The sequence below is a fragment of the Bemisia tabaci genome, chromosome 1 (genome assembly GCF_918797505.1).
Source record: "Bemisia tabaci chromosome 1, PGI_BMITA_v3".
Lineage (NCBI taxonomy): Eukaryota > Metazoa > Arthropoda > Insecta > Hemiptera > Aleyrodidae > Bemisia > Bemisia tabaci.
Genome location: NC_092793.1, coordinates 76,295,269 through 76,320,977, shown reverse-complemented (window position 1 = coordinate 76,320,977; position 25,709 = coordinate 76,295,269). Strand labels below are relative to the sequence as shown.

General features: G+C 35.5%; 1 protein-coding gene across 3 annotated transcripts; it reads left to right on the top strand.

Moving 5' to 3' along the window:
* The first annotated feature begins 4,219 nt into the window (after positions 1-4,219).
* LOC109036372 (high affinity cationic amino acid transporter 1) lies at positions 4,220-25,236 on the top strand. 3 transcript variants are annotated; one of them, XM_019050554.2, is made up of 15 exons: positions 4,220-4,628; positions 5,734-5,863; positions 7,916-8,159; positions 8,703-8,831; positions 9,778-9,936; positions 11,827-11,931; positions 15,941-16,090; positions 16,529-16,653; positions 17,472-17,569; positions 17,887-18,026; positions 18,297-18,399; positions 19,509-19,696; positions 20,808-20,965; positions 21,731-21,839; positions 22,457-25,236. In XM_019050554.2, exons 3-15 carry the CDS (start codon positions 7,931-7,933, stop codon positions 22,588-22,590), a joined length of 1,827 nt encoding a protein of 608 aa, XP_018906099.2. In that variant the 5' UTR covers positions 4,220-4,628; positions 5,734-5,863; positions 7,916-7,930; the 3' UTR covers positions 22,591-25,236. The 3 variants fall into 3 exon arrangements, with proteins under 3 accessions (XP_018906099.2, XP_018906100.2, XP_072162292.1); XM_019050555.2 differs by lacking the exon at positions 4,220-4,628 and adding an exon at positions 4,736-5,145; XM_072306191.1 differs by lacking the exons at positions 4,220-4,628; positions 5,734-5,863 and adding an exon at positions 7,242-7,259.
* Positions 25,237-25,709: the final 473 nt, after the last annotated feature.

Sequence of the window (25,709 nt, the reverse complement as noted above, 5' to 3'; positions counted from 1 at the left end):
TTAAGTTAGTCATTTAGTTCTACCGTTATTTGAAAGAGCGACACTTCTTGCCTACTTTTAAGCCGCTAAGAAAAGAAAAATACTCAGAAACATAGCAAAATTTGAAGTAAAAAATTTGTTAGGTTGCGCACTCGAGAAATTTTCCCTGAAGTTTTCCAAGAAATCATTGTGCCGCATTCGTCGTTCTTAGATCCGTAAATTTGGGGCCCTAGCCAACATTTCAGGTGGGTAACGTTGTAATAAATTTAAAAAATCAAAGCATTTTTCGGAACTTCGTCGCACAAATTTGGAACATAGCTCGGATCGTTGGGTTGCACTCAAGCGTAGGATGTGAGTACGTATATCTTTGGTGCTTCGATTTGATGTCACGATGTAGTAAAAGTGATTTCTATAGAGCAACTGATTATTTGTGTTAAAGAGGTGTCTTTGTAGTATAAGCGATGAACTGAAGGCGCTCTGTCCTCTTGGGTGCACGCAATGCTGCCTGCCGCGCCTCATCGTGGTCATCGCGGATGAAGCGGTGAGTGCCTGAAAAGTCAAAACGCCTTCACCTCCGTGCTTATGCAACATGGACATCCGTAGAGCTCGAATAGTTGCATCCGCAGGCGTTATAATGCAATTCGCTTAGTGTTCGTCGCATGCGATACCAACTGAGACCGATTTGCATGTTTTTCTCACACCTTGATTTAATTCCAGCGTTGTCATCTGACAACGCTGGATTCCTGTCGCGACACAGTCAATTTTCTGAAAAATGCATTGATTGTTAAATTGTATCCAACAGTGCTGGCATCTCGCACTGAAAAAAATGCGTATCTGCGTATGATTTTTGAAGTTTTCCTCCACGCATGTACCTAAATGAGTCGTTCTTTTGTCATTTTTAATGCGTTCTTCCTGGCAAACCATCGCATAATACCTTCCGATGTTGAATGTTGAAAGGGTGTGCTCTTACACAGTAGTGGTTTCTTATTGCGAAGTGTAGTCAAATTACATAAAATCCTGTTTGGGTAAGTCCCAGAGGCTCTAAATGTCAGTATTTCCTTCTTTTTCAAAAGATCATGGTCAGCATTTTCATTCCTCCCAAAAGCGTTGCCGGGTCCATGAAAGGAGCCATAATCTGCTGAAATCGGTTGCCCATGTTTGCAATGCTTCTTATGAAGTTTTGAAGCACTGAATCCGAATTTCCGCGTAGGACCAAAAATTTCGTGCCGGTGAGTTGCTAAATTCGGCGCTGAAGGGCTGCTTTCAGCGCGTTCAGTTTTGCCTTGAGCGAAAAACTACGTAAACTCAATTCAATGGGGGAAAACCGGCTTTAATTTTGAAAATAACTAATTTTGTCCGCAGATCAACTCATAGTGAGTTTAGGGTTCATAATTCGCGAAAAAGAGTTTTGGCAACGTTTTGAAGCGAATTTTTCGGCTGAAAGTTGGAATTCGGATTCAGCGCGTCAAAAATTTTCTCAAAAACACTGATACAGTGACCCGGGATTTTTGCAGGCCAGGTTTTTCTGTTTGTCTGGTTTATGCTCAGATGACATCGAACTCCTCCGAGTTAAGTCCATATCGACAGTGTAAATGAGCATTCACATAACTCTGTTTGCGCACTAAAAAAAATTCTCGGCGTTTTTACCAAGGTCCGTTGGCACCTTTACCATCTCAATTTTTTTTTACCAATTATTGGTAATTTTACCAAGACAGACTGGTAAGCTTACCCAAAAACTGGTACTTTAACTGTTATTTTCAGGTCAGAATACCACTTTTACTGGTAATCAATTCCCGGTAGCTTTGCCATTTTATCTCGGTAATTCTACCACAATCGATAAAAAATATTGGCGTTTTTACCAAGGTCCAATAAAATTACCGAGAAAGTTCAATAATTTAATCGAGATTCCTCGGTAAAATTACCAATTCCATAAATGGTAATTTTATCCAGAAAAAATTGGGATCAAATAGGACCCTGAATTCTTGGTAATTTTACCCTTTTCTTAGTAAATACACCGAGATTTTTTTTTCAGTGCGACATCGCATACTTCCCGTCATACTTTACCAAGGTCCGTTGGCACCTTTACCATCTCAATTTTTTTTACCAATTATTGGTAATTTTACCAAGACAGACTGGTAAGCTTACCCAAAAACTGGTACTTTAACTGTTATTTTCAGGTCAGAATACCACTTTTACTGGTAATCAATTCCCGGTAGCTTTGCCATTTTATCTCGGTAATTCTACCACAATCGATAAAAAATATTGGCGTTTTTACCAAGGTCCAATAAAATTACCGAGAAAGTTCAATAATTTAACCGAGATTCCTCGGTAAAATTACCAATTCCATAAATGGTAATTTTACCCAGAAAAAATTGGGATCAAATAGAACCCTGAATTCTTGGTAATTTTACCCTTTTCTTAGTAAATACACCGAGATTTTTTTTTCAGTGCGACATCGCATACTTCCCGTCATACTTTATTTCTTAAACGGAAAACTGCGCAATGGCACTTCTTTAAAACTGCCGTGATTTTTCTTCTCTGTACGAAGAAAATTCTGCAAAAACTTCATGGAATGATGTCAATTGGTTCTCCTTTAAAAGAATAACGTAGAGGCGGAGATTTTCAGACACCGCCAACGAGACATGTGATTGCGGACTTACGCCGTCGATATGCGTGCCTAGGTCATTTTGCTAGGGGGGCCCGGCCTCCCCACCACGGGGATTCTGGGAAGCCTCTTTTGGAAATCTGTTTAAATTTCAACTCTATTTGGACGCATTTTGAGGCTTCCATGACGCAGATTTTCCATTAATTTCTGCGGGAAAATTACGTTCATTTTTATACTTTTGACAAAGAATACTTTCAAATTATTGCATTGAATAGATACAGAATTTTTTTCAATTTTAACTCTATATGGACGCATTTTGAGGCCTCCATGATGAAAATTTTAGAAAATACTAAGTGAATGAACACGGTGTTTTCAATTTAGACTCAACGTTAAGTGAGACAATCATCCTCGACGAAGGTCTCTTCCCACCACTTAGAATTTCTAGGGAAGGGGGGGCAGGGGGGCCATGATACTATTTTCAATTCTAGGGGGACCTGGCCTCCCATCGTACGCCCATGGTTAAGTCGATCTCTCAGTGAGTCCATTCGTTATGTCAGCGAGAGTTCCTTTATTATTATTAGAAAAGTTTCTTTTATGAGTCATGGATATGTAGTCCTTGCAAACCCTCATAGGTAGTAATTATTTAAAGTGGGTAAATTTCACGGAGCAAAGTAAAGTAATATCCGCACCTTTATACGTTGATAAATTTTACCATTACTCAGATATTGACCATTCAATCTAAAATTCAAACATCATCAGAGTATATGGTATACCTAATAGGTATCTGGTACCTATACCTACACTGAAGAAAAAACTCCCATGGCCGGAGTTTTTTTTTCAGTGTACTTTTCATGGTCGATAGACCTTGCCTAAATTTATTTTTTTCGTCTCCGGACTCCGGAGGTACGGATAACTACCCATCATCAAATACTGTTACCAGACCCTTTTAATTCTACGGAAAATATTCACCCTTACCCTTGGACAATAATACTTGCGGTTTATGAAAATTAAAACTAATAAATGAAAAGAGGTAATTAAATTTGAAAATTAAGTAAGTATTAGTATTAAAAGTTAAATATGTATGAATGAATAATTTAAGTAAAAATTATCAAATACAAGTAAGTAGGTGGGTTCCCACCTATTGAGCTACTATTGAGCTCTTTCATTTTATTTCTTTTAATGCTGAGAGTCTAGTTTTAATCATTACAAGCCTGTATGTATTTAAGCGTGAAATTTCCCTGAAGACTCTAACGCACCAGTTCATTCAAATTCTATAAGTGGTAACGAAAGAAACTCACCTGGGAAAACAAAGTAGAGCACCTCATGATCTTAAATTCGGCAATTTAAAACTCCCGCTGCTACGTTCAAAAAGCAAATTCACCAAATAATACACTAGATTTTCACCTGTGACGGGCCTTTATGAAAGAGTTATTCATGTTTTAATAAATGATTTTCAACAAATTTCTCGCTTTTACATGTATTTTCAAGCTAGCAATACATATTTTTTTTTATATTAAGGCAAAAAGTATTCGATTTCTCTCTCTCGGAAGTGTGTAGTGTTCAGTATTTTTCAGAGACAAGTGCAAGTTTGTTCGTAATGTTGGTATGCTAGATTGTTTACATTGTCCTAGTTCTGATAAGACACCAGTTGATTCTTGATTATAAACAGTAAAGCACGTAAAGTTTTGGTCATTATTTTTTGAGAGTTCGAATCGAATAGTTCACTTGCTGTTTGAACATGCACGTGTCAATGACCGTTAACTACATTTTGTTCGGTGTAATTTTCACAACTTTATTCCTCACACATGTATTCATTCGTTAGATCCAGATCATGTGAAAAAGTAGGATAGTACTTTGTAGTTTGCGCCGTTATGGTGTTATGTAACAACCCACCTGCGTTTTAACAAAGATAATTAATTCGCCAATCTTAAGAACTGCGGAATTGCGAACGTTATCAACTAATGATAACGAAGATTTTTGCGGATTTCCCTCAGTTCTGCAGACCGTCTTTCACGTTTTCACTTCCTGTCGTTCATTTGCTGAGGTAAGTTATCTCCCTTTCCCTTTGCTCAAGACTTTATCAGCATCTATTTTTATCCTCCCTCGCTTTTTCCTTAAAGAAACTACTGAAATTATAGTTCGGAGTTCGGCTAAAGTGATAAGGACTCTAATTTTACACTGTCTGTAGGTCCATTTGTATATCGCAATCGTCTAAGTGTGTTGCATCTTAAGTTAGGTTATATTCACTTATTTTGTCAAAGTTTCACCATTCTCCCTGAGGGCATGGGCCCATCTATTCTTCCCAAAACTAGTTTCTCTCTACGATTTTTTGATGGTCCATTGTGAAATTACATTGCCTCATAGGCTTGACTCTACCCAAATCTAGTCATGGGTGTTAGAGGAAGGAGGAACAGTTAATCCGCAGTCACGTTTGAAGGGGCCTGCTCCAAAAAAAGGAAAGAGTGTCCTAGTTAACAGTTTTTATTTCTTCCTGTAACTATTTGATGTGATAACGGTTTAATTTTCGATTAAAAACATCTCCTCCTCTAGCTCATCGTAAGGTAAGTGTGTCCCTAACAGTTCTCAAAACATGGTTTAAGTACTAAGGTAAATATGCATCTCACGTTTCTAAAAGGAGCATTAAATTTAAATTTCTTGTACAGTTTTATACAAGTTACCTTCTAAGGAAAATTCTATTTTTACAAGCATTTCTTGGAGTGTCCCACTCTTGAAAAAATATCAATAGCAGTTGGTTACATTTTAGATGGTCTCGTCAGAGGACTGTCTGAAAACAGTGTCGGTGCCTGAAAACATTGATATTTTTTTCCTTTGAGGAAAACACACTTCAAATTAAAAAAATTTGACTTTAGATTATGACTTCTCCATTTGATCTAAAGCTCTTGTTCAAGTGATATCTCCTGGTTCTCATGTATACCTATTTTTCTCATGAAAAATTTGAAGATCAAGATATTTCTGAAAAGGAAGAATAGTAAATGAAACTACCTGATGGAATTAATGTGATGCTTCACTGAACAAATTCTACGATATCTACATATCATGTAAATAATTTATTATGTTATAATGTATTTATTGTGCCATTTATTAGGTACCTATGTAAATTTTTTATATCCCTGTGTTTTTGTTTCCAGCTCCCTGTAATCGGTAAGATTGACCGAAATTTGCGGCCATGCTGTAATTGATAAGGCTTTATAAATCGACATTTGACACCAAGACTCGACTTTGGCCCATATTCGGACTTCATCTCGTGCAGGATCAATTGTGAGTTGATATTTAATGTACCATACGTTATTACTACGTATTACTTTAGACTTTATAGAATCAGAAACTTTCTCTCCAAGCCACCGGTACTGGACTAGGGCAGTCGCAAGACATGGCACATGAGGGTAGAACCATAGTGAGAAGGGTAAAAACAAGACACCCTGTTAGATCATAACATTTTTGTTTTTTTAGCGTGTTTAGGTAGTCGACAAGCGTATTTGCTAGGGGTCAAAAGGAGGGTTTTCTTTTAAGTCTTCAGGTGGAACTGATTATGAATTTTTATCTAATATCGGATAAGGCCAAAGGAATTCCAGAGAATGCTTGTAACTTTCTTCACCCCTGTTGGTAAGCTGGTTGGTTTGTTGGTTGTAAGCTGAAAAACAAGACTGAAAAATTTAGTGAGAATCCGAAATTTTTTGGCCAAACTATTTAAATGATAATTTAAAAAAACTTAAAATATAAGAACCTGTGCTGCCAAAGAAAAAACTTTCTAACTTTTAGATTATTAAATTATATAAAAAAAATTCTCTGTCTCATGTTCTCTATTTTTGTTGATTTGTATATTTTCCAGTTTGTTTAATTTTGTTCTGATTGATAAGGGCTGCACAATCAACCAAAATGTTTCAGGTTACTCTCACTTTTTTTTAGCTTTGTTCTGCATTTTAGGGTTGTTTTCATCTTACTGAATGTGTCATGGGCTGATAGTTTCTTTTATGCTTTTTGACGAATAATTTAGCTTAGTTTTTTCCACTGTGTGTGGATTTTTGTCAAAAATCATCCTCACTTAAGATACCTATTTGCTTTTAGCTGTTTCAGTTTAGGGACTTTCTTGAAGTTTTTTAATTTCTGTGGTATTTGTCTGTATTATTTTTTTCCACTGAAAGTCTATTTCTGTCGAGAAATATCTTATTCTATTCAAAAACAGCTCTGAAGCAAAATAAGTACTCTCTCGTCTTGTAGTACGTATTCTTTACGCAAATCAAAATATTTTTCTTGGCCTCTTTTTACGTAGTAGTACCAAATTGTAATGGTGTCTTTTGAACATTGACCTGTAAATGAACTCTTTTATATTTTTTATCAGTACCTATGGCATATCTCATTGAGTCTTATCATTTTCTATTTCAACATAGAGAAATTGATTCTGATTCAAGCTTATCTTATCTAAGAGTAATTATCCAATTAGCTTCAAATCAAATGTAGCAGGGGTCATCTTCTCTTATCCATTTTATTGATCTTTGAAGCAATTACTCAGATTACCACGAGTTAAGTTTTCTCCTACCTGTACTTCCTTCCCCCTTCCAATTCTAACCCTGCTTTCCTGCTAAATACATAATTATCAGCTTATTTCCTCCCTGAGGTTCTACCTGGGTTTTGGCAGATCCAAAAGAAGAGAGCTGTATGAGCAACTTGTCTATTGTAAAATATTCACTAAAATAGCATCGTTTAACATAATTTAAGACAATAATTGAAATGATAGACCCAAATTTACCGATAAAATTTATTTTATTGGTGACCATTTGGACGGACATATCTATCTAGCTGATATGGGTGAAGTGATTTGTTTGAAAATACTTTTATTCAATACCCATTGTAGTGAAAAATGTTCAATTTCCTACTATAGTTATTCTCCTAATTTTTTTAAGACCAGATAAAATATGTAAAATTTCAGCTCTATGTTCGCTGAAATTGGACTGAAGAGAAACAGCAAAATACCAGTATATGTATCAATGGTCTTCGATAAAGTTGTAGAAGGAAAATTCCAGATTTCTCGTCAGGCCATCAGAAATATTCAAGGATAATGTCCCTCACATTTTTACCTAATTCAGTGAGATTGGAAGAAAAAACTATACTAGGCATTGTTTCGTACCTATCATTGTGATTATTTTCATGCATCAACCGCATAGCATAGTTTTTGCATTCTATTGCTCCATCACTCGATTCTGAAATTCGAAGAATTCAGTTTAGAATTTCTGCTATGACGCCATTCTCATGTTAATCTGGAAATCTCTGTCCATGCATCTCTATTTAACTTCTTTTATTTTCATTTTCCAGGTGTGATGTGTGAAAATGGTCTCATATTGGGATTCACTTTTGCAGCGGAAGACATATACAAATGCAGGGAAAGAGGATTCAAAACTCAAAAGGGTTTTGACCACTTATGACCTGACAGCTTTGGGTATTGGAAGTGCGCTTGGAATTGGGATCTATGTTCTACCAGGTGCTGTTGCCAAAAATGTTGCCGGTCCCAGTGTTGTTCTCTCGTTTGTTCTGGCTGCCTTTGCATGTGTCCTTTCCGGTAAGTCTGCCTAAGACATCCACAAAAGGCAAAAATCTTAAGCACCTTGTATGCTTTTTAAAAAGTCAAGCAAAGTTTTTTTTTTTAAAAAAAAGAAAGGAAAGTACCTAAACCTAAGCAACAGGGGATTGAGTAAACAAATGAAATTTTGCTAAGGTAAATTAATCTGTTAATTAATGAATAAAATTTTTAAAATCAGTCCTAAAATTAGATGACGTGTTTAATTTGGGAAAGTGCCTCCATGAGGTTTTTGATAATACCTTTCTCTGGAGGGATTGATTTACAACTGAGGAGTGCTTAAGGAGCTTTACAAAGTCAAGGATGTCTCTAGGTTTGTCTTAAAATTTTGGTATCATTAATGTCAGCTCGCTTCTTTTTCTGGCAATCCTGAAAACTGTTTCAACTGTTCATGCGAAATAAAAAAACTCTGCTTACATATTATGAAGGAGAGTGGTGGAATATCATCCTTTTTTATTTTTTCCATTCGTTTCAAAGTAAACCCATCGTAGAGAGATTATAGGTGTTTCTCTGTTTTCTGCACAGGAATCTGTTATGCTGAGCTCAGCTCAAGAGCTCCAAAGGCTGGATCTGCGTATCTCTATGCCTATATAACCGTCGGAGAACTCATGGCTTTTATCATTGGATGGGTTGTCATCATGGAATATATTCTCGGTAAGTTTCTTGTAATCTCTTTTATCTCATCATCAGATTTTCTTGAGTAGTTAATAATGCTCAGGATTGATGAATTCTATGAATTGGAGATAGTGACATGAAAAAGGTATAACTTTGCCATAAACCCTTATGGAACTGTTAATGGGAACAGGGACCTTAGTGAATGGAAGCACAATTTTCAATACCCAGAAAAATAATTTTTTGTCGACTTGGGGCAAAAAATTGAATTTTCTCATTTCAATGAAAGTAACCCAGTTCATTTTTGTTCCAATAGGCAGCACAAAGTTATCCAGCAATTATTTATCCCAAATATGGCAAACTAGGATTTTAAGTAGATTTTCCTAGAAGCTATATTTCTTAAGTTGTGGCCTTCAAACCATAGTTGCTCTGGTTAGGTTTGATATTTTTGTGTCCTGAGGTCTCTTTTTGTGCGAATATTCATGCATATACGTAACTTTATGAGATATTTTTGTTGTACTCAGTAGCACATGACAAGACAAAATCATACGAAAAGCGGGCACCTAGCAAGGCTAAAATAAAGTAATAAAACCAAGCCGTTTCGGCCGGAACACCACAGCCTTCTTCTGTTGGATACAGTATAATAAAATTTAAATAACTTCGTACTCTGTTGTGTCTTTCCAAAACAAGATAAATTATGAAAAAATTGATCAAAACCTCCTGCTCAGGAGTCTGTAAAGAACATCATATAAAATAATATAAAAAATTATCCAGGGACAAATTATTTGATTTTCTCTGCGTAGTCCTTTTTCTAATTAGAACAAATACAAGTTTTAACTAAATTAGACAGCCAAGCAACGGGTTTTCAGTACTGCTCTCTGATTTTTCCCACTAGATTTTTCCTCACTATTTTGTTTCTTTCTCTCGCTGCCCCCTCTCCCTCCTCGTATCAGCCTTAAAAATATCTTGGAATTTTCCTCTGTCTCAGGTGCATCCAGTGTCGCTCGAGGTCTGAGTGTTTACCTAGACTCTTTGTTTAATGGAACAATGGAGGCAACTTTTCGTGAGGTCTACCAAATTGATAATATGCCCTTCTTGTCTCCATACTTTGACTTTTTCACATGTGCCATTTGCATTTTTCTAGGAAGTGAGTATCAACATCCCTAAATACTTCCTTGAAGGTGCAGGTTTAATTTGAATTATGCGTTTTTTTTTATTTATTCATTTATTTCTTTATTTATCTCTGTCATTTACCTAAATGAAGGTTTCTGTATGTATCAATGCTAATGCTAGCTTTATTTAATTGTATCAGAAATAGATATGCCCTCACTTCCCCACACTATTCAAATGTTCCAAATATTTAAATAAGTCGATGATTTTGATAAGTGTGGCACATTAAAATGTATTTATAATCTAAAGTCTTCCCTCTAAATTTTTGTCAAGCATTTGATAAAGACTTGACCATTTTGTAATGTGTATTGTAGGGAGTAAACAGTGACTTAAAAGCCATTGTGAATTGCATTCTTGCTGAGGCATTTTCTGAGCAGGGAGAAAAAAATGTACATCATGCATTTTGGAAAAATAAATTGTTTGAAATATTACTTCCAACCACATACCTTCAAGTGCAAGTCAAAATAAAAAAGGAACCACTGACTCTTTCCAAGTTGTTCAATGACTGGCATAGAGTTTCTCAAGAAATTTGATTGTGTCACCAAACTCTAATATCATCGGCTTCTATGTTCTTAGATGTCAAGCATAAACAGCGAGATTTAAGTCAGAAATCATAAAGTTTTTTTGCCTTAACTTATATGCTTTTAACACTGAATCATCACTTTAATCATTTTCTGTTAATCTGCCATTGAAGAGAAATTTTTTCAAAATCCAAGCGATGTTTGAATTATTCGTTACAAGAAAATATGATCCAGAATAATGATGAATACTGATGAATCCAGAAAATATGAAAAATTAAGACATTTTTTCAATTCAAAAATTACTAACATGCATACATTTTGGAACTGATAAGAATAAAATGACAAAAATTTGAAATAGGGGATACTCTTGTCCGTAGTATTTTATCAGCATATTATTGTATTCTAGGTACTCCTATTTTTTTGGCCTAAATTTGAAGAAAACACTTTTCTCTGAAAAGTTATGTAAAAGAATTGCCTTACATTCATGTTTTTTCAATCATTTTTACCTTTTGAACAGTGCCAAACTCATGACAGTTACAAGTCCCTACACCATGGTTCCTAGCTTGCACTGATACAACTCAAAGAGTAAAACGTTTTTCGAGGAGTTACGCATCGTTAAATATTTATAAAAAATTCCTTCTTTGAGAAACAAGAAATTAAAGATGAAAAATCCGCAGTATAATTCGTTCACAAGCAGATAAGAGTGTTCAGAAAAGTTAACTCACAATTGTCACAGCCAGACTCATCGAGATGAATGTTCATACCAAAAAGTGCAAGAGAAGCACAAACGTAATTTGGTCGGAGTTGTCCAGGGATGCTCTGAAGTGGGAGGAAGTATTTGTATTTACCAGGTTGATGTTTTTGGAGAATCGCGACAACATCAGTTGGCAAGTAATAGTTCTGTTCTTTTGGACTTCACAACCGGCACGTTCGTTCTTTTTATTTGATATATTTTTTATTGAAATCATGCATGCTGTTTGTTCAGCCAAACTAGATATCTCATGCTCATTTGCTCCATTTCCAAAAATGGCGGCAGGTGCTGCATATTTGTTTTGAAACTCAGGACCATGGTCCAACATGGTCTCATGGTCACAACCACCACAAATAGCTGAAATTTGATCAGGGGAAACTGTGTGAAAAATAAAATTCGAAAAAATTGGGACTATGTAAGTTTTTAGATCTTGTAAACCGTCAGGAATTGAGGAGACACAACTTCCAGGGAAAATGATGAACCTGATTTTTCGACTTTTTCCTTTTGAAATTTCCTATTATAAAATGTCTCCTATTTGAAATTTTCGCCCGAAAAATTGCTGTAGCTAATACCTGTTCGTTTTTTGGTTTTTTAGTTGCTCTAAGCATTGGTCTTAAAGAGTCAGCCCAAATGAACAATGTGCTGGTGGTGATCAATGTTTCTGTCATGCTGATCGTCATAGGAGTTGGATGTTTTGAAGGTACATTGCCATATAAAACCATCGTCCATTCACCATTTATAAGGAATCTTCATTAATAATGAGCCCTAGTAATAGAGTAGAGCTTTAGTTGAAGCCTTGAAAAAGTGACAGTATCCTTAAGGAATTATTTTTTCATAATTTTGTAAAATAAAAATACTGGCCCACTCATCATCTCTCTCCTCTGAGTTTGGGTCTAGGTACAGTTTTTTCAAAAAGTAATGCCGAAGAATGACAATCATTGTCCCACAAGAACAGATAATTAAAACGAGGATTATTTCTTTCTGCTCACTTAATCTTTTTAAACTTGTAATCAGTTATCAGAATATTGCTAGTCTTTGCAATTCGAAATTGTAAAATCAGTATATTATTCCTGTGTTACAACAAAGGACCCTACAACAAAACGGCCAAATCGGCCTAAACACGGAACCGTACGATTTTCTCAGGGATGATAGAGGGTCTTCCCAGACACTCAAAACTGGTCATATTTTTTGACTAACCCCCAGGGAAAAGGGGGGAGAGGGGGTCAAAGTCAAAACCTTTAAATTAGCATAACTTCTCAACGGTTTGTCGTAGAAAGATGATCTTGGTGTCAAAATTTCCAAAAAAATGAGAGCTTTCAGAATATATGTATGAAATTAATTAAATTTTAAAATTTGACCCACTTTTAGGGCATTTTACAAGGTCCCCCTTTCGTAAATTTTCGTTTTTTGAGATTTTCGGTTGTTCGGTTCGCACGGATCAAAACAAAAACAATTTCAAATAAAAGTAGAGCGTTTAAGCTTTAAAAGAAGCCCAAGATGATCTTAGGGAAATTATTAGAAGCGGAGTTATGAGTCTTCAAAGTTGACGCGGCGCGCGGGAACCTTGTATGTTCCGAGTCTCAAGGTCACCTGCGCGCCCCGGATTGCCTGCAGGTTGCAAGTTTTTGTGTTTTTATGCTTCTGTAGGTCATTTTTAATGTAAATCATTCAATGAAGATAGTTTAATTAGAATTTTTTAATTTTACACAATGGGCCTTCGGCGAGGCACACCACATTAACGTCAAAAAATTTTAACTGCGTTTCAAATAGCCCCCTCAAGAATAACTGAGACTTGTTTTGAAGCTCAAAGCTCGTCTGCTTCAACGAGAAACTATTTGGCTTTACCATGTGAGTTCCGTCAAGCGCTGTAGCTTATAGCTCAATTAAAATATTTTAAAATTAGGGGTACCCCAAAATTTGGCATCAATGGGTTATAATTTCTAAATGGTTCAGTTCTGTATGGATCATACGTATATTTGAACTGAGGGTCCATGGTTTCCTCTAAATTATAAGAGCAGAATCGTCATCGTCAGCAAATGTTTAATGAGGTATGATGGACATAATGGTTGATACTCTAAGCCCCCTCTCGCTCCTCCCGTAAAATTAAAAAATTTCGATTATTCTATCTTCATTGAATGATTTACATTAAAAATGACCTACAGAGGCATAAAAACACAAAAACTTGCAACCTGCAGGCAATCCGGGGCGCGCAGGTGACCTTGAGACTCGGAACATACAAGGTTCCCGCGCGCCGCGTCAACTTTGAAGACTCATAACTCCGCTTCTAATCATTTCCCCAAGATCATCTTGGGCTTCTTTTAAAGCTTAAACGCTCTACTCTTATTTGAAATTGTTTTTGTTTTGATCCGTGCGAACCGAACAACCGAAAATCTCAAAAAACGAAAATTTACGAAAGGGGGACCTTGTAAAATGCCCCAAAAGTGGGTCAAATTTTAAAATTTAATCAATTTCATACATATATTCTGAAAGCTCTCATTTTTCTGGAAATTTTGACACCAAGATCATCTTTCTACGACAAACCGTTGAGAAGTTATGCTAATTTAAAGGTTTTGACTTTGACCCCCTCTCCCCCCTTTTCCCTGGGAGTTAGGCAAAAAATATGACCAGTTTTGAGTGTCTGGGAAGACCCTCTATCATCCCTGAGAAAATCGTACGATTCTGTGTTTAGGCCGATTTGGCTGTTTTGTTGTAGGGTCCTTTTCCATCCGTTTTGCTCTAAAGTTTAGGTGACGGTCCACCTTCTAAACTTTAGAATATGTTTCACGTAATGCAAACAACTTTTTGAGCTTGAGCTTTTTATAACTTCCGTTAATTTACCTCTAATGATTGGTGATTCTCTGTCTGGAAAATTAATCATGCATCAAGTTATCAATCAGTCCTTTGTTATGATTGTAGCTAACTTTCACAACTGGGCATTGAAGCCTCCAGAAGTGCCCAGACACTCAAAACTGGTCATATTTTTTGCCTAACTCCCAGGGAAAAGGGGGAGAGGGGGTCAAAGTCAAAACCTTTAAATTAGCATAACTTCTCAACGGTTTGTCGTAGAAAGATGATCTTGGTGTCAAAATTTCCAAAAAAATGAGAGCTTTCAGAATATATGTATGAAATTAATTAAATTTTAAAATTTGACCCACTTTTAGGGCATTTTACAAGGTCCCCCTTTCGTAAATTTTCGTTTTTTGAGATTTTCGGTTGTTCGGTTCGCACGGATCAAAACAAAAACAATTTCAAATAAAAGTAGAGCGTTTAAGCTTTAAAAGAAGCCCAAGATGATCTTAGGGAAATTATTAGAAGCGGAGTTATGAGTCTTCAAAGTTGACGCGGCGCGCGGGAACCTTGTATGTTCCGAGTCTCAAGGTCACCTGCGCGCCCCGGATTGCCTGCAGGTTGCAAGTTTTTGTGTTTTTATGCTTCTGTAGGTCATTTTTAATGTAAATCATTCAATGAAGATAGTTTAATTAGAATTTTTTAATTTTACACAATGGGCCTTCGGCGAGGCACACCACATTAACGTCAAAAAATTTTAACTGCGTTTCAAATAGCCCCCTCAAGAATAACTGAGACTTGTTTTGAAGCTCAAAGCTCGTCTGCTTCAACGAGAAACTATTTGGCTTTACCATGTGAGTTCCGTCAAGCGCTGTAGCTTATAGCTCAATTAAAATATTTTAAAATTAGGGGTACCCCAAAATTTGGCATCAATGGGTTATAATTTCTAAATGGTTCAGTTCTGTATGGATCATACGTATATTTGAACTGAGGGTCCATGGTTTCCTCTAAATTATAAGAGCAGAATCGTCATCGTCAGCAAATGTTTAATGAGGTATGATGGACATAATGGTTGATACTCTAAGCCCCCTCTCGCTCCTCCCGTAAAATTAAAAAATTTCGATTATTCTATCTTCATTGAATGATTTACATTAAAAATGACCTACAGAGGCATAAAAACACAAAAACTTGCAACCTGCAGGCAATCCGGGGCGCGCAGGTGACCTTGAGACTCGGAACATACAAGGTTCCCGCGCGCCGCGTCAACTTTGAAGACTCATAACTCCGCTTCTAATCATTTCCCCAAGATCATCTTGGGCTTCTTTTAAAGCTTAAACGCTCTACTCTTATTTGAAATTGTTTTTGTTTTGATCCGTGCGAACCGAACAACCGAAAATCTCAAAAAACGAAAATTTACGAAAGGGGGACCTTGTAAAATGCCCCAAAAGTGGGTCAAATTTTAAAATTTAATCAATTTCATACATATATTCTGAAAGCTCTCATTTTTCTGGAAATTTTGACACCAAGATCATCTTTCTACGACAAACCGTTGAGAAGTTATGCTAATTTAAAGGTTTTGACTTTGACCCCCTCTCCCCCCTTTTCCCTGGGAGTTAGGCAAAAAATATGACCAGTTTTGAGTGTCTGGGAAGACCCTCTATCATCCCTGAGAAAATCGTACGATTCCGTGTTTAGGCCGATTTGGCTGTTTTGTTGTAGGGTCCTTTTCCATCCGTTTTGCTCTAAAGTTTAGGTGACGGTCCACCTTCTAAACTTTAGAATATGTTTCACGTAATGCAAACAACTTTTTGAGCTTGAGCTTTTTATAACTTCCGTTAATTTACCTCTAATGATTGGTGATTCTCTGTCTGGAAAATTAATCATGCATCAAGTTATCAATCAGTCCTTTGTTATGATTGTAGCTAACTTTCACAACTGGGCATTGAAGCCTCCAGAAGTGCCCCCTGGTTTTGGCGTTGGTGGTTTCTTTCCGTATGGTGTCACAGGTGCAATAGCAGGAGCAGCAACATGTTTCTATGGATTTGTTGGTTTCGATTGTATTACCACCACAGGTAAGTTTTTAGTTCCAGTCAGTAGATGAAAGGGAAATATTTTAATGGGTTTTTTTTTCACTACACTAACTACACAAATTTTTTACCAAGTTGGAATGAAGAATTTAAGTTCTTTTTTTGAATAAAATACGCTTGTGTTTGCAACAATAGACTGTTGCCAAGAGATTGACGGAAAAGTTGTAGCATTCTCCTTTCAGGACAGTATTTCACCAAATGAAATATCAACCGCTTGATGCCTCAATTCACTTTTATGATATCCAATTTTTTAAGGAAATGACATAGTCTTCGCCGTACAAGTTGAGCAAATTTAAAATAGTCCGTTTTCTCTAATAGAACGTCACAAAGCTAATAAAAGCATTTTACACACAGTTTAAAGGAACAAGTTTAGAAGTTTTCACTGCCTAAAGCGTAATTAACGATGGTGTTTTGTTTTTGTAGGTGAGGAGGTAGAGAACCCACAAAAAGCTCTACCCTTGTCAATAATTCTCTCGTTGACTATCATTTGTATTTTGTATTGTGGAGTTGCTACTGTTTTGACCCTAATGTGGCCTTACTATTTACAGGTACGCTCGTTTATCTTCAAATACTGCTTTCAATAAAAATTGCTATCAATTTAAGGAAATTTTCTGAAGAAAGTTTATAGGAATTCCACGAATACTTTTAAAACAGATTATTCAGTCCTGTTTGAATGAAATTACAAATCGACGGTGAAAGTCGGCAATCACATAACTCGATTTGCGACGTCGCGGACTTCCTGTCATACTTTATTCTTTTAACGGAAAACTACTCAACGCTAATTCCTTAAAACTGCAGTGATTTTTCTTCAATGTGCGAGGAAAATTCTGCAAAAACTGCAAGGAATCATGTCCATTTGTTCTCCTTTAAAAAAATAACATAGTTGCGGAGATTTTCAGACACCGCAAACGAGTTATGTGATTGCCGACTTGCACCGTCGAAATATATAATGTATGTTAAATTACAATACATGAAAAAATTAATGAAAATTACAATGAAATATGAAATTACAATATATTTTAGCAAAATTTCAGTTCAAAAGAAATTTATTGTGCCATTCGGAAACTTGTCGTTCATATTTCCCTCTGTAAATCAAGTTTGTAAGTGGGATCCAAGATTTTTTTTTTTTTTTGAAGTGAATGATTGATGAAAAACTTATCCTTGAGAGCAGATTATTTCTCTAAGTTTCCGTCTCCATGAAGTAAAAGCATTATTCGCCTTTCGTATAAAAAGTGAGAAGCAGTCTATCAGTGAGTTCAAAGTTACATTATAATGTTTTGAAATTGTTTTTCTCTGACTGCAGTAATACTTGTTAATGCTACTGTATTTTATTTTCTGAAGTAATCTTTGTACTTTTCTATTCTAGGATGTCAATGCTCCATTACCATATGTCTTCAGTCAACTTGGGTGGCCTTGGGTTCAATGGATTGTCACTGTTGGAGGCATAGTTGGAACCTTTGCCAGGTAAAGGATTCACTTCAATCTTTTATTTTTAATCATCACAAGAAGTGACGATGAGTGAGAAACATAAACAAAATAACATGTCTAGGTTTCCAACGCAGCATAATTTATTTGATGATTTTATTTTAAATTCAAAAAGAGACCTATAATTTGCAAATGTCTGATGAGATGTCTGATTGTCTGAATGAGGAGCTGAAGGGGAAGGTTTAAACAAATCCAATTTTCAGGATCACACAGGAACAGCCCCCAAGAAGGAAAAGAAGAATTTTAATTTTTTTATCCTTGATAAAAGTTGAACCGAAGTCTCATTCATTTTCCAGTTTGATTGGGGCACTCCTGCCAATTCCTCGGGTTGTTTATTCAATGGCAAATGATGGGTTGATGTATAAGTTCCTGGCATCTGTTCATCCAGCTTTTGGAACACCCTTCACCGCAACACTGGTCACATCCATTATTGCTGGTAAGTAGGCATTTATCTTTTACTCGTCGGCTGAATTCTAATGGCTGTTCATTACACATTATTCAGATCACAGTTGTCAATAAGAAACTGCTATTTTTGACTCTCTCGAAAACAACATAAGTGTCATTAGTTTTCTCATGCAGAAACGTGCTTATATGGATGAGCCAAAAGTTGTAGCTCCTCATTTGCTCAGAAGCAAGAAGTACCAAAGTTTGAGAAATATAATAATTTTGAAATTGAGCTTTGATTATGTTTGTCTGATGGTTTCAGGAGTGTTGGGAGGTATCTTTAATCTCAAGCAGCTGGTTGATTTGATGTCCATTGGAACTTTGCTGGCATTTACACTTGTCGCTGTTTGTGTTCTAATTTTGAGGTTTGTCTTTTTTATTTTCTCTCTCTCTTTTTACTTTTGTATTTTAATGTGCAAGTAAAGGGTGTCCTACATCTTTTTTAGACCAAAATGATACTATAATGCTCCAAGATATTCTTTTTTTTAGTTACTTTAAGGGGGAATGTGGCCCCTCAAAGTCTCCCGAAAAAAATTGATGTCTTAAATCGTAGCCATAGTAATGTAGCCATAATTTAGTTATCAACAAAACGACAAGAAAAATAAGGCTGACAGGTATTGGGATTTATATGTTCTTTATAGAAAAAAGTAAAAACTAAAACCATGGAGATTGGAGAGGGAGGGGTGTTCCTCGAAAAAATTTTTTGAAATGGGTCAGACGAAAAAATGTCATAGACCAAAACAGTCTTCTATAGGTCTGAGGAATTGATTCTTAAAGTTTTTTAGCATTTCATTTGGGATGCCTTGTATTTTAACGGTGCTGTTTAATTTAATTACTTTTTTGTATCTATTTTTTTAAAAGCAAAAACTTAAAGAAACCTGATGGACTTATATTGTGAAACAAGTAGAAAACTCCAGGAACTCAATGTGATCAAACAGATAAAACAGTAGTTTTCAAAATTTTAGCAGGAACAATCCAAGTACAAAGAGGAACTTTTCCTCATTGCATGTGATTTTATCGATTCAATTGTGCTTTAAAGAAAAGCAAACAGATTTTCAATCGTAGCTTAATTTTAATCATTCCTAGATGGATCAAAATATGAATTATAAGTGTATGAATAATTAATGTAGGTAGTCCTTTATTTGAATATCTTATTTTCATCTCAGCAAAATCTAGATTCCATAATCATTCAACGAGAAAACTCGGTTTTATCCCTAATTTCCTGTCTCTTTTTCCCCTAAAATCTGATTTGACAGTGGAAATAGTAGGTAATCAATTTTTTCCCCAAAAAATCTTGATTTACTGTTGCATGTGCCTCGATTGACTTGGCTCTCTAAAGTCTTTAATCTATCAAAGCTTCAATCGTAGTAAGGAAATCTAATTTTCCAGGATTTGAGCTTTTAAAAAATAAAACATTTTGAAATTCATTGAATTGGTGTCACCTTAGATTCTGATTATTAATTTCCTCTTCCAGGTATCGAGATGAACCGGACGAAAATTCAGTTTTAATTCATCCAGAGTATGTAGAGTCCACTAGATTGACCACTCTTGGTGAAAAAATTACTTTCCAAAAGGTTTTTTCGCAGCTCATAAATTGGAACAACAATATGCGGCCCACCTACCTGTCCAGTGCAATTGTTACCGTTGAAACTATTATTTTTGGTCAGTATATCAAGCTTAGTCTTCAATTGTTTACTTCAACAGGTCAAGTCAAGTCAAGTCAAACAAATAATCATTCTTTTAGAATTATTGCAAATAGAGATCTCTAAATTTTATGACCTGTTGTTGGTACAAAAAGCTCTTTACCAATTCTTTTAATGTAACTCAACATATATGCCTCCAGCAATTTTTTAAGTTATGGGAAAAAGAGTGACGATTTAAAAACCTGTCAAAGATTGGATTTTTTTTTTTTTTTTTTTTTTAAAATTCACAGTACTGAAGTTAATTGATCTACTAGATTATAGAGATCTACTAGAAAATTGAAAAAAGACATCCTTCAGCCTAATGCCATAACTTAGGTATCACAAGTGAGGTGATCCAATTTGTCGGTATGAATTTAATGAAGTGTTCTATTTAAAAACTTTCAAATAGGACTGTTATCTCCTTCATTTCCAATTAGTCAGTTTAGTAGGTACCAAATGGGTACCTTAGCTAACCAACAGTATTGCTGGCAATGAGCAACGAAGTAGCATGTACGTTGTCGTTCAAACGTAGCTTGTTCCCTTGATGTCACATCACTTTATTTTATTGACCAAGAAACATACATTTGCCATTTTCTCTTCATGTTTAATTTGGTTTTGAACTTTCTCTCCTCTTTTGGCCACATTTGCTACTGTATTAACACATTACTGTTTTCAGTAGTCACTCAATTTTCACAAATTTTCTTCAGTTTATCTTCTGAATCTTATGAAAATTAATAATTATTGATGAATGGATAAACTCCCACGTTTCAGTTAATGACATCAGTTTATTTTTCAATTGAAAAACTATCCATCATAATCTCTAAAAAATTCCAACCTATGTATGTAGCTCATTTTCTTTCCAAGTATAAAAATATGAACTGTAAATATGGAAGTACCGCATTTGGGACGTACGGCCTCAGATTTTAGTCATTGATATCTCCTTAGATAAGTCAAATTGTTGGTAACGTGCATCCACTGCCTTTCCTGACGCCATACATAAAAGTTTTTAGTTATAACAGAGAACTTTTCACTTGTATCCTTGTCATTTATATTAGATGAAGAAGATAACACTGTCAGTTTCAATTTTTCAGTTATTCTCTCCATGTTACTAATTTCGCTGACCAATTACAACACATCTCTGGATTCATCAACTTTTGTAGTATACATGACAATCACAATGGCAGCAATGGCTCTCCTGCTGCTCTCAATAAGTCTTCAACCTAAATCCCTGGTTGAGCTTCAGTTTAAGGTAATCTCATTCTTCCAATTCTTACATGTTCAACTTTTTCTCAAGCGTCAAAAAATCCATGCTAAAATCAAACGAATTTAGATTACAGTGTCGTAGGTGCAGAATGAACCACTAAATAAGGGAAGAATTGAAGCACGCTAAGCTTGTTCTACCATTACAGTTTCACACCAAACTTTTTAGCTATGCTTACGAAGTCCAAAATTAACTTGTAAATAAGAAAATAGCATGTTTAGTGTACTTAAAAATCTGCGAATTTAAACATTCTTCAGGCAGAAAAATCAACATCAATTTAAGTCAGATCGGCCACTGAAATATTGGCCGCCCAACAAATAACTGTAAATCTGCTCCACCAAAATCTACAATATCTCTTGCTTAGTACACACTCCTAAACTATTCAAGAAAACTTCCGCAGGCTAGAATAAAAAATAAATTAATCGTAAAGCACCCTTTGATCAATTTTGTTACCCATTTTGGCTCAAGTGTAAGCTTCGGTTTGTTTGATGAGAAAAAAATTTGAATCGATGGGTAAAGAAAACGCTAATTTTTGCTTGTGAGTCAAATCTGGAAAGAACACGATGCAAAAAATATATTTTGCCTCTCTCTCCTGGAACTTTGTGAATTGATTGAGCAATCAATACTGGAACCCTTCTTCCCCCAAATTTTCAGACAGAATATGGAGGCTGATGCTCAAAACCTTTACACCTTGATACATTCAAAATAAAAGAGATGCTAAAGCCTAGTAACTTCTAAATGTGTCTTTTGCAGGTCCCATTTGTGCCGATTTTACCAGCGATTAGCGTTATGTTCAACCTGTATCTGATGTTGCTCTTGGACGTGGACACGTGGATCAGGTTCCTCTCTTGGCTTTTTGTCGGTAAGTTCCTATCATCCATATTACAGCTATTTTAAGGCCTCCTGACTTTGTTCGATGATAGTTGCTGACTGCATGACCAGCCTGTGGAGATCAAATTGTGAACACTCAGAGGTTTTTTCTTGGGGGGGGGAGTGTCAATCGCTTGATTTGCTCCTGTAGTGCAAATATCTGAATGAAAACTTTAAATTACAGAAAAAAGAAATTTGACAAAATGTCAATCTGCGCTTTGCGTTGACTCAGTTTTGTAATCAACTCAAGAAATTAATGGAAGTGTCGTTATTGTTACACTTGTGCATATTTTAATACTATATGGACGGTCAAACTGCACACACGCGCTTCTAGATTGCAATGTTTCAAAATCTCTAGTCTTATTTCATTTTTTAAATCAAGACCAAACCGACCTCATGGCTTGAAATTTCCACAAAAGATCCTTCACTTAGAGAGGGAAAATCACCTGAGTTTTCAAGAAATGACGTCGAGTAGTTTCCTATTAAAAAGATTAAGTATGGCAGGAAGTTTGCAACACCGCAAACCGAGATGCCCGCATCCGAAGTTTCACTGTCAATATGTTATTTTATATCATTGTCTATCATTTTACCATTGCATCTTGTTGGCAGGTTTCATAATCTACTTCTCCTACGGTATAACTCACAGTTCACTAAGATTGGCTGCAATCCAGGCTGAGAGACGGAGGAGCAGTGGATATAACACTCTAAACCATGATGATTCCCCCAGTGACCTCATCCTGTAATTAAATGCCTCCAATTGTAATGCTTCGTAACCTTGCTTGATCCTTTGTAGTCGGTGATTTTTGCAGATCTAATGATATGCTCAAAGTAAATACTAGTATTTAGCTCAATTCACGCCCCTGCAAAGGCCTTTATTATCCAATTTTACTGGAGGGAAATGAATGATGCAGGTGAGACTAAGTCCAAGTTCTTCATATTATCTAGAAAATGTTTCAAACAAATATACATTGAAATTATTTTTTTGCTGTATACCAGTTCCCTGAGGAGACATGGTAGTTTTAGTAGCGCATGATCTGCTGCCTTGATAACATCAAGGTTAATCAAGCCAACCTTACTCAAAATTAAATCAGCTGCATCATAGATTACCTATTTGTTTAACAGAAAAATATGGAACACTCCGAGTTTGAATTTCATCAGTGTATTTATCATAATCAGGAGGAAATTTATGGATTGTTTCAAAGCCATATGTTGTTTCCTTTTCGGTCGGAAAAATATAATTTGAGGGGGAATTAGGTAACGTAAAATTTAGTTAGGCTGATTTTGCATGAAGCAGGCCAATTTTTTAAATTTGTAGATCAATTCAACCGAGAGATAGTAAAAATAGTAACTTTTAAAGTGAAGTAAAAGGCCCACCACCCTGGATTGTATATTTAGTTTTGTTTTTAGTCGTATGTTTAGTATAAAAGGCCCTTTTTAGCACTCTTGCAATAGGCTAAAGATGTCTGTTTGGACTGTATATGAATATTCTAAAAAAAATTATGTTAAAACAACCAGTAAGAGTGAATATCTGTGCGAAAGGTCGTTTTACATTTTCTGATGTCCAGGAAGCCTCTATTTATTTGTGAGCAGAGATGCATTTTATCACGATAGATATGTTTATTGCTCAATTTTGAATGCTTTGGCATAAAATCTCTTCCAGCTACCCTATACCCACGGATAAAGAGAGATCTTTAGAAAATAGGTTGTTGGACCTCATCTTTGGAACATAAGGGATTCCTCCCTCTTTGAAATCAATTTAAGCTGATCTTTATTAGAAAATGGACCCCTAGACATGGTAAAAGATAGAATACCTATTGCGCCAGAATTTATGTTTTCTCATCGGAATGTTACAGAGAATACGACAGATGCACTTAAACTTTTCAAAGTCATCAACTCATAATTGAGGATATACACAGTGTTCTTTCTGAAAGTGCCCATGTTTATTCTAGTCAAATCGAGCTCTAAACTACTTTCAGTATGTTATACAATAAAAGAACTTTCCTGTGTGGTGACTTTTATTTGACAAGCTTAGAGGCACCATGTATCAGAGGAGGAAAAAGAATAGCTATTAAACTGAGCTCCTGTCATTTGCTTAACGTATAGGGTGTTGTCAATGGCTAATGTAACCTCCGTTGATTATGGTTTTTTCGCAGGCAGGAAGTTTGAATGTATCGTATATGTTGTAGGAAAGAAATGTTACTCTTTCTCTATGACACAATTTAGGGAGATTTTAATATGTTCTGTGTGCTTTACGTGAAATCGTAATGAGGAAACAAGCCGAGAGGCTTACTTCTCACCTCGGCTTGTGGTTTACTCTTTCAAATTTGCTCAGTGCAATGAAAAAAATCCTGCAGTAAAATGTTCTGAAATGTTTCAAAGAATATTACAGACTCTCTTCAGCTGTGTCTTGATTCTTTACTCGAAAGTCAGGTATTGATGAGAGGTGGGTGATTCGATTTTCTAACATGACGTTTTTGCCTGTTTCTAGATCATTTTATCTTTCAACTAGTTTGCTCTGATAATTTTACTCCTCAGACTAAAGTTTGACAGAATCTCACCTCTTTCTCTTCCCAATTCTTTTAATATCTTCTAGTTTTCTTTAATAAAGCCTTCATCTGCATTTTGTAAACATTGCCAAGGTAATGTTCTTGTTGAGTTCTATGTGAAATGTGATATTTTGTCGCTTAAAACATGGTTGTGCTAGTATTTAGTTCTTGTTTTTTCTTTGTTTTGTTAACAACTTCGCATATCTGTTTTGTTTTTGTCTTTAAGTACAAGTACTTGTAAGTTTTTAGTATTAGTATTTAGCTGTCATAGAACTACTGTAAGTCTTCATGTGCCATTTTTAAATTTTTAGCCAACCATCTGCCGTCAGCTATCATTTTTTACCAAAATGCAAGATTTAGAAAATTTGAACGGTTAAAAAAGGTTGCTTCTTTGATTTTCTTTTATAGTAAGCGCTTACTACAGGGACCAATTTTGCATCTTTTAGTTACGTAATATATGGCGGAAGTCAAGTAAATAATCAACTTTTAGTATCAAACTCGGTACAAGTATTTAACTGAATAGGTATGTAAAATTTTCTGTTTTTTGTTATCAATGGAAGAGGTGCATGTCCGAATTCAAGTGAATTTTCACTTGAATTTTTAGTAATTAAAATTCTTTGTTTTCTTATTTACATAAAAAGTATTATGTCTGAAAAAATGGAGTTTGTAGGCTCGACATTGATTCCTTGCTTTGAGCAAGTGAACTTTTATTTAATATTGTGTCTACAGCAGTAATGTGAGCTTCATGTCATGCTGATTAAATTGTTCTATTTCACGAGTTCATTTGTGCTTCCCTCATATTGATAACTCAATAAAAACCATTTTCACTGGCATAAATAACAATCTGTTTTTATTTCCTCTCATAATGGAAGAGAGCCAGAGAGACTAATTTGCGTTGCAAAGCTTCATTTGACCATTCATTCATTTACTCAAAGACAGTAGCACATGACCTTAACAATTTGAAGAAAATTTTCTCAAATGTTTCATGTGAAACATGCATCTCTTTGTGAAGAAAGAAATAAGTTGTCAGCTGAAATTTTGAAACATTGCTAAGCATTTAAGCCTTCAGGCGGCATACATTTACTTGTTGATAAGGTAGTGTTTGTCTTTGCTGTTACCTTAGGCTGACCCAGGTAATCGGTAATCGAACTATGTAGCTAATCGATCAAGACATTAAACAATGACACAAAAATTGGGAGAAAAGCTGTAAAAACAAGAGAGGGAAAGAGAGATCAATCGACAGAAAAATAATCGATTAATCGATAATCGATAATTAATCGCTGCTTTCGAAAAGTGCTAAAAATGGCTAGATTGAC

Excerpts from the sequence above, each read along its gene's own strand:
- LOC109036372 (XM_019050554.2), top strand. The coding sequence starts at position 7,931 with ATGGTCTCATATTGGGATTCACTTTTGCAGCGGAAGACATATACAAAT. Across the intron at positions 8,832-9,777 it reads CATCATGGAATATATTCTCG|GTGCATCCAGTGTCGCTCGA; the intron begins GTAAGTTTCTTG and ends CCTCTGTCTCAG. Across the intron at positions 16,654-17,471 it reads TGTGGCCTTACTATTTACAG|GATGTCAATGCTCCATTACC; the intron begins GTACGCTCGTTT and ends TTTCTATTCTAG.